The following is a 13,039-nucleotide window of genomic DNA, read 5'->3' as shown; positions in this document are numbered from 1 at the left end:
ATGATGTTCTCTTCAATTGTATTCTCTATCACAAATCTCACAATTCTACAAATTAGAAGAAAATAATAAGCTCCATTCAATGGCCTCGAAAGTACAAGAAAGGCAAAACACACCAGACAGGTTTATATTGCCCTATTTGATGGATTCTATCTTGGGCTTGCGGCTCTACCACAGGATTCCACCAAGGTTCCATTAATAAAACCTAGAAAGAATCAAAGATGAGCCACCTAACATGAAATGTGTCGTGTGCTTATTCAACAGATAGATACGAGTCATAATAGTATCTTGAGCTGGTTCTTTGAGTGTTCAGGGAAGTGAAGTTAGGTGTATCAAACGAACCAAATAACCGGAAACATAATAGGAATTCAGCAGGGAAGTGAGTTTGCAGGTCTTTTATATTAATTTGTTTCAATAGGAAAACGATAAGAAATTGATATAAGAACTTTGAACAGGCGCGGTTTCAACTTCAAGGAAAAAAAGTAAATTACTTTAGTCAGTCGCAGGGAAAATCAACATACAGAATTAAATAGAGTGCAAAAGCAAATTAAACTATAGACGTTCCTTGTGCAGGCATAAGCATTATCGTAAGCCTTTCTTCTGAGGTTTGAGGAGTTGACTCTTGTGCACGAAGAGAGTGTAAGTCACTGCCATTCGCAAGGCTATTGAACTCCACACATTTGGATGGCATTGTTGGGTAGCGTCGTTGGCAGAACGTCACCAGTCTTTTAACTGAATACAGAAGCTTCCTTGTTGTCTCATCATTCATGACATGGGCAACACTATTTGTATGAATCTTCTCACGCGCTGATCGTTCATGAATACCAACCATAGTAACACCAATAGGCCAAGGTGCATTACCAATGGCTATCTTATTAAGATATTGATCCATTGCAGCAATATATTCTCTATTCATACAACATTCAACCATCACAACTAATGCTTGCCTAATGTCATTAGATCATCAAGAAGAGAGCACGTTCTCGCTTCCAGTCAGAATATTTATTTGTACGTGATATGAGTAAAAAAAATTCTACACATATGAATAGATGGATGACATAAGAGTGATGTTTTTAAATTACTTAATCAAATATTTTAGCATGATGAACAGCTCACAAATTATGAATTATTTGTGTATTATTGTATATATTAATGAAATTATATAGTGCAATAAATTAGTATTATTATGTCGATTTGTTGTAGAATTAGAGAAAATAATTATTGTGATAGAAAAGTGGTTTCAGAGGAAAAACCACATAGATTTAGAGGGATTGAATAAGATATTTATAGAGATAGAATAACTGATCTTTAGGAATAGAAATAACAGATCTTTAGGGATATGTAATTTTTATACTCTCTATTTAATGAAAAGACTCTCTCACTTGAGGAACATTCAACAAAAAATTGACATGGTATTAGAGACTTCTCTTGGTTGTCTTGTTTCATAGAGTCATTTGTGGTTCCTTTTATTTATTATTTTTTCTAAAAAATCGTTGTTTTGTTGATTGTTTGTCGACAATCGGTCCTATCACCTAGGACTTTTGTTATTGGTCATTCTAGTTGCTTTCTTGAATCTTTCTAGTTTTCATAGCTATCCAAAACAAATTATTCTTCTTGTTAAGTGTCAGTTATTTGTCACCAGCAAAGAACTATGGGGCCATATAGATGAAATCGATCTTGTTCTTACTGATCTGACTAAGTTACGTGAATGGAAGATTAAGATGCTTGGGTAATGTCATAGATTCTAGGGATAATTGACCATCTTATCGTTCTTAATCTCTGCGTACAAGATAGCTAAGGCCATATGAAATTACTTACAAACGGTTTATAATCAAGATAATAACGCAAGACAAGTATGAAATTGCTAATTTCTCTCAAAAGGGCTCTCTGTTTAGAACTATTTTCTGAATTTTAAAACTTATGGATTGAATTTTATAATATTGTCTATGGATAAATATATACTGAATCTCTATCTATGATTTAAAATGAGACGAATGAAGTAATTGATTGCAACAAGCGAAAGGGTTGTTAGTCACTTACTATCAACTAAATAAGGACTCAATACATATTTCAAGAAAATATACGAGTTTTGTCCTACTTAAAGCTTTTAAAACATTTTTTTATGGTATCGATACACTTTTAAAATATTCAATTTACATCAACATTTTGGAAAATTTGTTTGTTCCTTTACATGTTAAATTTTGTGCGTAGTTAAACTAATATGTTGATTTTTTTTAGCCCTTTCATTTACTTTTAATTGTCATTTATTTTTAAATTTTTACTTATTTTTGACATATCAAAAAAAGACAATTAATTTTTTTTTTATATTTTACCGTTGGTATTAAATATTTTTTCTACAAATTATTTTTTTAAAACTTAACACTTATAAACATCATTTAATATGAATAGTTTTGATAAAATACAAATATCAATAATTAGTTTTCTTAAAATGAATATGTCAAATTAAACATTGACAAGTAAAACCAACAAAGGAAATAATATGTTTCGATGAAAAAGGAAAGGGGTGCTATAGCCTTTATGGATGAAATTGCACGTGTTTGTTGGACAAAAACACACACAGAAAAGGAGTGCTATAGCCTTGGAACAGAAATTGCATGTGCTTGTTGGACAATTTGTAATTGATCAATACAAATTTGTTTCCGTTTAACCTTCCAATTTTATTTTTAATGTATTATTTAAATAAAAAGATTGGTTGATCAACAGGTTAATAAAGGGCATAACACATAAATGTGTTCTTTAACTTAGTTCCAACTGATATTTATGCAATTTAACATTAGTTGTACACAAGTATGTACTTTAATTTGTATAAAATTGATTTGATAGACACATGCGTCCTATATCACATCCTACATGACATTTAATGTCCTACATGTCCTATGCAATTGTCCTACGACACATGTGTCTGCTTGTTACTCCCTCCGTCCCTTTTTACTTGTCCATTTTTCCTTTTATAGTTGTCCCTAATTACTTGTCCATTTTGACAAATCAATAAAGGACAATTTTTTTTACCTATTGTACCCTCAATTAGATGACTAATTACTTTGAAAAATGTAAAACTTTTTATCCATTACATAATTAATAGGGATAAAATGATAAACCTACGTTATTAATTATTTTCTTAATAGGTGTGTCAATTCAAAAGTCTACAAGTAAAAAGGGACGGAGGGAGTACTAAATAAAGGAAAAAGAAAATAAAAAAGAAGAACAACGAAATAAATGACAAAAATATTATCAAATTGTATCTCTAATAAAGGCTAAAACGAAAAAGGATAAAGAAAGAAATAAAGAAATTATTCCAAATGGTATATCTAATAAAAGATAAAATAAAATAAACTAAAAATAATACAAGAGAAAATAAAAATGCTAAAGGAGAAAGAACAAAAGAAAATAATGACAACAGAAAAAGAATAAAGTGTGGGGTATTGAAGATATTTCTTGAATTATTTTGGATTGGGATAAAACATCTAATTTGTTGAATGCCTTGAATCGGACCCGTTACAAACAGAAAGGACGGGGGTCTCGCTGCCCGGTCAGCGAGTCGGGGGGTCCAGGGGGGCGACGCGCCCCCTGGCCTGGGGGTCCGGGGGGGGCGGAGACGCCCCCGGGCCGACGGTATACAATGTTATTGTATTGGGCCCTTAATTATGTGTTAATTCTGTATGTTGGGCCCAAGCCTGTTAGGGCGTAGCTTAGCACTATATATAGACGCTATGGCAAACCCTATTCTGTAATTTTCTGTTCTTGCCTCTCCATAATAAAACTGCTCTCCCTCTTCCCGTGGACGTAGCCAATTTATTGGTGAACCACGTAAATCTGTTGTCTTGTTTTTCGCGTTTATATTTTCTCGTATTATCTCAAATTCCGCATAACATAATTATTTTGGATTTTATGACTTATTTACTTAGTATCCTTAACCTAAATCTTAAATCGAAGTATCTCTTTATATTCTCATTCAACTTTTTACGTTACTAGAGTCCAGATAGTCGATATAATGAGTCGATTAACTACTTAAATCTTAAATCAAAGTAGCTCTTTATATTCTCATTCAACTTTTTACATTACCAATGTCCAGATAGTCGATTTAATGAGTCAAACTACTTAAATCTTATATCAAATATCTCTATGTATTCTCATTCAGTTTTTTACATTATCAGATAGTCGATTTAATGAGTCAAAGTAAGATACATAAAATTTAGAGAAAAAGAATAAATATACCTTCAACAATCAGAAATGATATACAGATACCCTTTGTCATACTTTTTGGACATTGATGCCTCAACCTTCCAAAATATGGAGCATGTTTGCTGTTCTCTCTAACGGAAGATCAAACAGGGACATGTGACGCAATCTTACGAAGGGACATGTGAGTGGTTATTTAAATTTTGGACGAACAAATATGCTCTAGTTTTTGGACAATGGTAACATTAATGTTACAAAAATATGACAAAGAATATCTGTATACATGTACGATAGTTAGAAGGTATATCTTACTGATTGTCGCTTAGTGAATACATTATGAGTCTGTGATATATAATTGTAGCCTTAATTGAGTTTGTGTAGCAAAAATGGAAATTGAAATCTTATGCACAAAGCTCATTAAGCCATGTTTACCTACTCCTCCTCACCTTCAGCATTACAAGCTCTCTTTCTTCGACCAAATATCTGAAAAAGAACATGTCCCGTTTGTTCTTTTCTATGCTAATAATAATAATTTCATCAACAACTCCACTATTAATGAGCGAATCGAACAATCTCTTTCAAAGATATTAACTCATGTTTATCCAGCAGCCGGAAGGTACGATAAAGATGAATGTTCGATTCTTTGTCTTGATCAAGGTGTTTCTTATACCAAGGCCAAGGTCAATTGTAAGTTGTATAATTTCTTAGAGAAATCACGCAAGGACCTTAGTCTTGCAGCGTTATTTTGTCCACACGTAAACAAGTATATAGATAAAACTAATTTAATGGTTTCACCAATTGTAACCGCACAAGTAACCGAGTTTGAATGTGGTGGCCTAGCAGTCTCATTAAGTGCTTCACACCCTGCAATGGATGGTTTCTCAGATTTTAAATTTATTTTTGAGTTGGCAAGAGTGTGTAAAATGGAAACTCCCATTGAGAATATTAAATTTCTAAGCTTCAATTTGGGTAATATTTTCCCAACAAGTGATATATCAAGACTTTTCAAATCAACGTTTGATCGAGTTATAGAAAAAGATATTATTGTTAAGAGATTCATTGTTCGTGAGGCTGCTATGTCAAGGCTTAGAAAAAAATGCATTGATGAAGCACGTGGAGCTTTGGCTTTTCAACCGTCAAGGATTGAAATTATCACCGCAATCCTTTGGAGGGCTTTCATAGGTGCTTCAACAATCATAAATGGTTATGTTAGGCCTTCTCTAATGGACTTTCCATTGAATTTGCGTTCTAAATCATCTTTACCTCAAGTGAAAAACTCTATGGGGAATTTTAGAATCGACGTTCCAATAAAATTCATACCAACGGAGACTAAAATGGAATTGCATCACTTCATAATATTAATCAGGAATGCGGTGGATAAAGTTGTTGCTTCATGTACCAAAGCTTCACCAGATGAAATAGTGTCGACGTTAGTTGATATATATAACGAAAGCTTTGAAGCACCGGAGTGGGGAGGGAATGATGAAGTTGACAAAGTTTTATGTTCAAGTTTGTGCAACTTCCCTTTGCAAGATATTGATTTTGGTTTGGGAAAACCAACCTTAGTTTTTTTTGGTGTGAAAGATATGCAAATGTTTTGGTTGCATGATACGGATATTCATTCTGAAGTTGGTGTGCAAATAGACTTGAAGGAAAGGTATATGCAGTCATTTCAGTGTGACGATGACATCAAAGATCTCACGTTTATAAGCAATGCAAATCTTTGATATCATTTAACTTTTATTACTACTTAGAGTTTGTTTGGACATGCAATATTAAGTCATAACTTGAAGTTGAAATAAGATTTGTTTCGTTATGCAATTTGGATTTCTTAAATTATTTCTTGTCATAACCCAACAAAGTTATGAAAATTATCAAATTAAATTTCCTCAATTCTTATATAATCTTACCGAATGAGCAGATCATAGTTTTAATCTATTTACTCATTTGCTATACATCATTACCGAATTAGTTCTACAACTCTTAGAATACCATGTGTCTCTCCTTTCAAAAATTATAAGCCTAGTTTAAAATCCATCACCTCGTGAAGAATCGGCTATTTTATTCAACATCTATACTTAGTCTTCATTAACACAATGACACATCAACATAAACTCCCTTCGATTAGAGTATACTCTAGCTCATCCTAATTAGTACGTAACTACTAGTCTTTGGACCGCGCGTTGCCTGTGTGCCTCGTGTGAATGAGTATAGAAAGTGACGTATGCCTCGTGTGAATGAGTATAGAAAATTAAAAATATAATTACATAAATACAATTAAAATGGATTTGAATTATTAAACGATTTTTTTTTAAAAAAAAGTGGAATTTTTTTAAGATCATGAATATATATCATATTTAGTAATTTAATAGAAAAAAACCTAGTTATGCAATATTCCTCATATGCTTTATATATTTTCTTTAGTATGTATAAGTTATGTATGTGCTTTAAGTGCGTAAATAAAATATCATAATGAGTCGAGTTATATTTACGTTGAACTTAATAGCATATTTTGATTATTTATTTATGATATTAAGATTTCTTTGACGAAATCACTTGTAAGTCTAAACAAGAAGCTGGAACAATATTTTAACATCGTACTTGTTAGTACAAAATTCAACAACTTTGCAAGGTTATTTTTAGGCATATTTTTATAATATATTGCCATCATTGCTAATAGTATAATATCTTCAGGAGGATATAGTCGGTAAAATTTTATTCGATTGGAACATCAAATGGTGTTTCTTCGCCCAATCTAGCTAACATAATTTATAAAGTAAGAAATTGTAAAAATAAAGAGAAAATGAGAACTGACTTACCATCTTCCTCCTCATTGATGCAAGCCGTGAAGAGCCTCAGAACCCAATCATTTACATATATAGGTAGAAGAAAACGTAAATTTATGAAATAAAAGTACAGTTTGTTACAGAGAGTGGATAGAAAAAATCATATATTATTATAAGCATGACGCTTAAAACTTAAAAGTTGAATTACCATTTTACCCCTACATTAAATGAAATGGCTATAAATATTTAATTAAATTCATCTAATATAATTAATTAAACATTTTTATCTTTAAATAAAGAAAATACTTCTTTAATAATTTGTGTAAAAAAAAATGTAAATATATGTTTAAATAAATGCTAAGTATATATTGACTACCATACAATAAATGTTTTAACAGTTTCAAAATTGGTTCTTCATGTTCTTTTATGTGTATTAGTACATATGTTGAATACTTACAGTCATACGTTTTAACTTTAAAGAATAACTACGAATTTGGATTTTAATAGTTTTGGAAATCTAACCATTTTTAAAGAATAAAATATAGTGTCCTTTCACTTCTTTAATAAAGAGATTAAATGATATTTTAATGATCTTTTTCTAACTTGACTTTTGAGTTTTTATATATCTTGGCTATAAATACCATTGTGTGCTTCACTAATTTTCCAATCCGTAAATTATGTCATGATATATATTGTCTTAGTTTTGATGATAGCTACTTCTCTTCATTTATTGTATCTTAATATTTGTTTGATAATTTTATTGTAGATTAACTAAGATCTGCTAAGATTTCTCTTCTATGTGTTCAAGTGGAATTTTTATTTTGTGTTATTATATTAGAAATGAAGATATTATACATTTGTTGATGTTCATAATAATATACTTGTTACTTTCACCTTTCATCCATGAAATGGGTTAATGACATATTCATGACAATCCTTTGAGTCCCTCAATTATATCCTATCGAAGAGATCTTGAATAATTGGAAGAGAATAAAGAAAGTTGTCATCTCTTTTTCTTTCACATTGTTAATTTTAGCTTCATTTTATAATATTTTTGTTGATTCTTTAGAGGTGTTCTTTTATTTACCATTAAAAAATTTCTATTTTCTTTCCTATTTGATAAATAAATAACTACAAATAAAATATTATTGTACACAATAAGACTTTGAGTTTTATGATTTAAGTCTTTGCATGGTTGATAATTGTTCTTGCTTTGATAACCACATAAGTTGTATAGCTTTTAAAGTACTTTTTCTTGATTTACTATTTTATTTTACAAACTTTATAGTAAAAATAGAATTATTAGTTCTATTAAAAGTGTGAAGCAACAAAGTTAAGGTTAGATTACTAGAATTATCCTATAAATTTGTATAGAGTATAACACTCTTTGAAATTATAAAATTTGAAGAAATTGAAGGGTTACTTAATAATTAAATACACTTAATTTAATATATTGACCATATTCATCTACTAAAAGTCTCTAGCTACTGGTGAAATATGTAAAGATGTTTGAGACTTTGATTCCTATCCTTCATTTTCTTTCATTTAATTCATTTTAATTCTAATATGAAGTTTAAGTTCAAATTGTCCAATTTAATTAATTACTTTTCTCTTAGTTAAGTTAAACCGTCTTTACAAGAAAAACGTACATATATCTTCCATTACAAAAGAAAGACTTTTTTGATTTTCTTGAAAAGAAAATTTGGAAGTTTTCTTATAAATGTGAGTTTTCTTATATAGTGGTATGCCTTCTATTTTGCCTAATATTTTCTTATATATGTGAAAGTTTTCTATATATTTTTCTTAATTAATTATTTTAATTTGTAATTATTTTTTTGTTGATCTATTTTTATTCTATCAGCAAATTACTAAATCAAAATGTACGCACCATTTAACATATAATTATTTTTCTTTCACACTATTTGTGGTTTCTTCATCTTTAATATCAAAGAGGTCATACAAACACATTGTTACAACAACTTCATGCAATTTAGCTTGGGGAACACGTGCAACGCACATGTCTGGAACTAGTAAGAAAAAACGTCTAAAGACAAATAAAAGTCACAATTATTAGTGATAGCAAATATTAAAGAATGTAACCAAAATATAATTAGATTCACCATTAGTTGATACATATGAATACTTACGAACGAACAATCCATGGTGATAGGGGTTACAAACATGTCAAACAAAAAAATCGTTTGCTAAGAAAAGAAGGGAGAAAAAAGAGTTCGTGACTACAACAAAAAACAACTTTTAGCAGCATTAAATATTGACATTAATAAAGAGTGCTAAAGTCTTACCGGCATTAGTTAAGTGTCATTAGAACCAATGTCGCTAAAGGCTTTAGGGACATATATAAAGAGTGTTAATTGCTGCTAAAAATACATATTTAATGGCATCGCTACTGATCATTTTTAATGTAGTAAGTTAAACCTACCAAAAAAACTATTGAGTGCTCGTGGATTTAACTTTTCCTCGAAGAACTTGCCCGACTTTTTCCTTATATAAGAGACTTTGGGACTTTTCTAATATGAGAGAACTTTAAATAATTTCTGAGAAGACAAATAGGTTTTAAGTTAATGTGGAAAACAAACAGTGTATGTGTAACAGAAGAATTTAAATTATGTGTAGTTAGGATTTGTTTGTCCTAATTTGTATAGAATAGATTTTCTAATCCTAATTTAATTTGGTTAGTTAGTATTATAATTTATAAATAGGGGTGTTTTATTACCTATTTTTTCATATAGTGAGATACTTATGTTATTTTATAAAGCCTTCTCCCTCTCATCTCTGATTGCTCTGAGAACATGAGTGACGAAAGAAGAGTTCACCCAAATTGTGGGAATGGTTCGAAGCCTTATCATGAATGCAGCAAATATTGCTTCAATATAATAGCGGAAATAAAGAAGCAAATCATCAAAGCTGAAACGCGTGTGTTGCAAGCGAATACTGTTGATGAAAGAGATGGTGTTGAAAGTCACAGTGATGATGGAGAGGATAATATGAGAGAAGAGTCGGCGAATCTGATAAGAGGGAGGAAGAGGAAGTTATTTGAATTGAGGTTAAAAATGAATGAGGCAAGAAAAGCTAATGCAATGGTACTAGAGAAGAAAAAAACAGAGGCTAGAGGTAACAAGGGCTGCAACCAACTTAACAAGACCTATAATAATTTTCCTACTCATATTATTCCAAGAATGAGAGTTATTTATATGTGTACAAGCAAATCTATCTAAGGATACATAGTCAGACAATCGCAACATATGTTCTATATATGATTGTGCTATGTATACAATATGATAATGTTTCTATGTACATTTCGTAACACTAAAAAAAATCTCTCTCAAATAACCATTGCCACTCCTCAAATGCCAGTTTGTTCCAAGCCTCAAAAGAATGACTGATCATCCTGCAATCAAATTTGGAAGTTCATTATGTCAGAGGATTAAAACAAAATGGAACCGAGAACTGGTTTATGAGAGAAAATATATAACAATCTAAAATTGTAAGAAACAGACACTTGCCTTTGAAGATGTTTCTTCCTCTCTTGCGACTCTAAGATCGTCTCTTCTATTGTATCCTTGGTAATAAATCTCACAATCCTAGTAATGAGGAGACAAAATAAGAGGCGTTCAAGGGCATAACGTACAATACAAGAAATGCAAAACACACCTGACTGGTTTATGTTGCCCTATTCTATGAACTCTATCTTGTGCTTGCTGCTCTGCATCAGGATTAAAGCACGGATCCATCAAGAAAACCTAAGCATAGTTCAAGATAATGTGATCTATGTACTTTTCATGCACTAACTTAATAGATGATTAACAAGTCATAGTGGTTCTTTATATGTCAAATGAACAACACAACGGGAGATCTAATGGGCAACAGGACTGAAACAACTAGATATCCACAGAGAAGGAAAATAGATCCCTTACATGTGATGCAACTTTAGATTGAGGGAAACACCTCCAGCTTTGTAGCTCGTAAGCAATATCCTGCAATCTGGATCCTCAGTAAATCTGGTAACTGCTGCATCTCTTGTAGAAACAGATGTGGATCCAACTAATTGAACACATTTGATGTCCGACTGATAAAACACACATATAACAAGAATATTGTTACAAACTAACAAGAAAAGGACGGGAAAATGAAAAGGATGAACAAAAAATTATCTTTATATCTTACCTTCTGAAGAGAATATTGTATCAGATCCAAAAATGGTGTGAACTGGCTGAAAACTATTCCTTTTGCAGAGCCATCTCTTTCAAACATGAACATGATTTCTTCTCTCTACATTTAAAAAAAGAAGTAGAAACGAACATCAAACATGCATTCATCAGACGCCCTTCACTTTGAAACATATGATGGAGTTCCGTAATATCAAAATAATATTACTGTAGCAATATTATTGAAACAATTGCATACCAGAGCTTCTATTTTGGTGCTTGTCCGGAAATCATCGAGGTGAATCTTGTTCATTATACTTGAGGATCTAAACCCTTTGACAGTAGGTTTAGAATTAGAAACTCCTTTTACAACGTTATGTTCCACAAGGAAACGATGATCAACAGCCTGCCAATTAAGGAAGACATTAGTCAGACATTGCCACAACAAAATTTGTCTAAACAGAAGAAGCAAAAAAAAAGTGTTTGTATTTAAGCTCATGAATTGGAAGGTAAAACTACACAAAATCCTTAATACTTTTTAGCAGTCTTATGAAAAGTTGTACTTCACAACATTTCCATAGTCCAATCTTTATACCGATTTTACAGTTGGTCGCTAGATTTCCTGTGGTTACATAATTCCCTTGACCAAATTGTATTAACTGTCCATCATTATCGTCCAAATATATATCCACCCATCCAAATTTTTTTCAAATCTAAGACTTCAATAAAACTAAAACAATGTAATACTATAGTGATGAAACTATTAAGAGAATGTAAAGCAGCAGCACAACAATCATATATATGTAGGATCAAACAACTTGAAGGCAAAACCCTCAAACAACAAGAATACACATGAAGATGTGGAAAGCAGTAAAAATTAGAGTGATGATAGATAGATCAGACTAGCATCCAGGAATAACACAAAATCAAACCACTGATAGTTTGATTAATTCTTCTGTGAGTATTTTATCCAGTGATTCTCAGACGATTTATCCTAATTTTTCCTTGAATCTCTGAAGCTGTTCATTGTACAATAATTCTCATCAGTCCTAGTTTAAAAGGATAAAGAATGCTTCTACTATTTGAACTAAATACCTTGACTCCAATAATAGATGGATAAATTGTTCTAGAAGTTTTAGCACAGAAACTTCTATACAACATTGTTTTGCTACCTTCTGTAGGCGTGTATTTATAGAGCGATACTTCTTTCTCAGAGGTACATCCCTAGGACATCTGCAAAAAAATACAATGTTGGAAGATGTGGTTAGAATAAAAATATCTTCTTCGCACTATCTGCAGGAGAGGTTATGACTTAAATGATTTAGAATTTTATGGGAAGAAAATGACTTATAAAATCTTATGAATTTAGTATACCTAGAAACTAACCCAATATGTTCCAAAACTACTTAAGAACAAGTAATTATAGGTAACATATTCCAATATATGCCACAAAAGTTCAATCACTTAAGAACATTTCAGATAAAAGATCTTGTGTCACATGAAATTTAGGAGTTCTACTCTCAAACTACAAAACACATGCAGGATTGTTCCAGGGCAACAAAGAAAACAAGTTATCCATGTGCATATAAAATATAAAAGGGTGTTCAAACTAGAGTTGAAGATGAAATTCCATGTTCTTACATTATGTTGTGTCTTAATAGCTGAACATTATTAATATTATTCAGAAGTTAACCTATAGGCTTCTTCCTAACCACCATAAGATTTTTCAGATTCTCATGACCAACATAGTTGTTAGCACATTATTCAGCAGTTAACATGACCGACTTGGGAAAAATTGCATAAACAACAAATGATCACCGTGTATCTGGAAATGCCAAGTTAAGAAAACAAACACTTAATGCATGAATCTATGAATGTATGACGTGCCTC

The 13,039-nt window shown here is 31.2% G+C and overlaps 2 protein-coding genes across 2 annotated transcripts; both read left to right on the top strand.

Moving 5' to 3' along the window:
* Positions 1–4,534: 4,534 nt before the first annotated feature.
* LOC107024660 (acetyl-CoA-benzylalcohol acetyltransferase-like) lies at positions 4,535–6,036 on the top strand. The gene has a single exon (XM_015225652.2). The coding sequence runs from the start codon at positions 4,584–4,586 to the stop codon at positions 5,922–5,924; it is 1,341 nt and encodes a 446-aa protein (XP_015081138.1). The 5' UTR covers positions 4,535–4,583; the 3' UTR covers positions 5,925–6,036.
* A 3,757-nt stretch (positions 6,037–9,793) lies between these two features.
* On the top strand, positions 9,794–10,748 carry LOC114078038. The gene is made up of 2 exons (XM_027918537.1): positions 9,794–10,115; positions 10,717–10,748. Exons 1-2 carry the CDS (start codon positions 9,794–9,796, stop codon positions 10,746–10,748), a joined length of 354 nt encoding a protein of 117 aa, XP_027774338.1.
* The last annotated feature ends 2,291 nt before the right edge of the window (positions 10,749–13,039 follow it).

This window comes from Solanum pennellii, chromosome 7 (assembly GCF_001406875.1).
Source record: "Solanum pennellii chromosome 7, SPENNV200".
Lineage (NCBI taxonomy): Eukaryota > Viridiplantae > Streptophyta > Magnoliopsida > Solanales > Solanaceae > Solanum > Solanum pennellii.
This window is presented reverse-complemented; position numbering and strand designations above follow the sequence as displayed.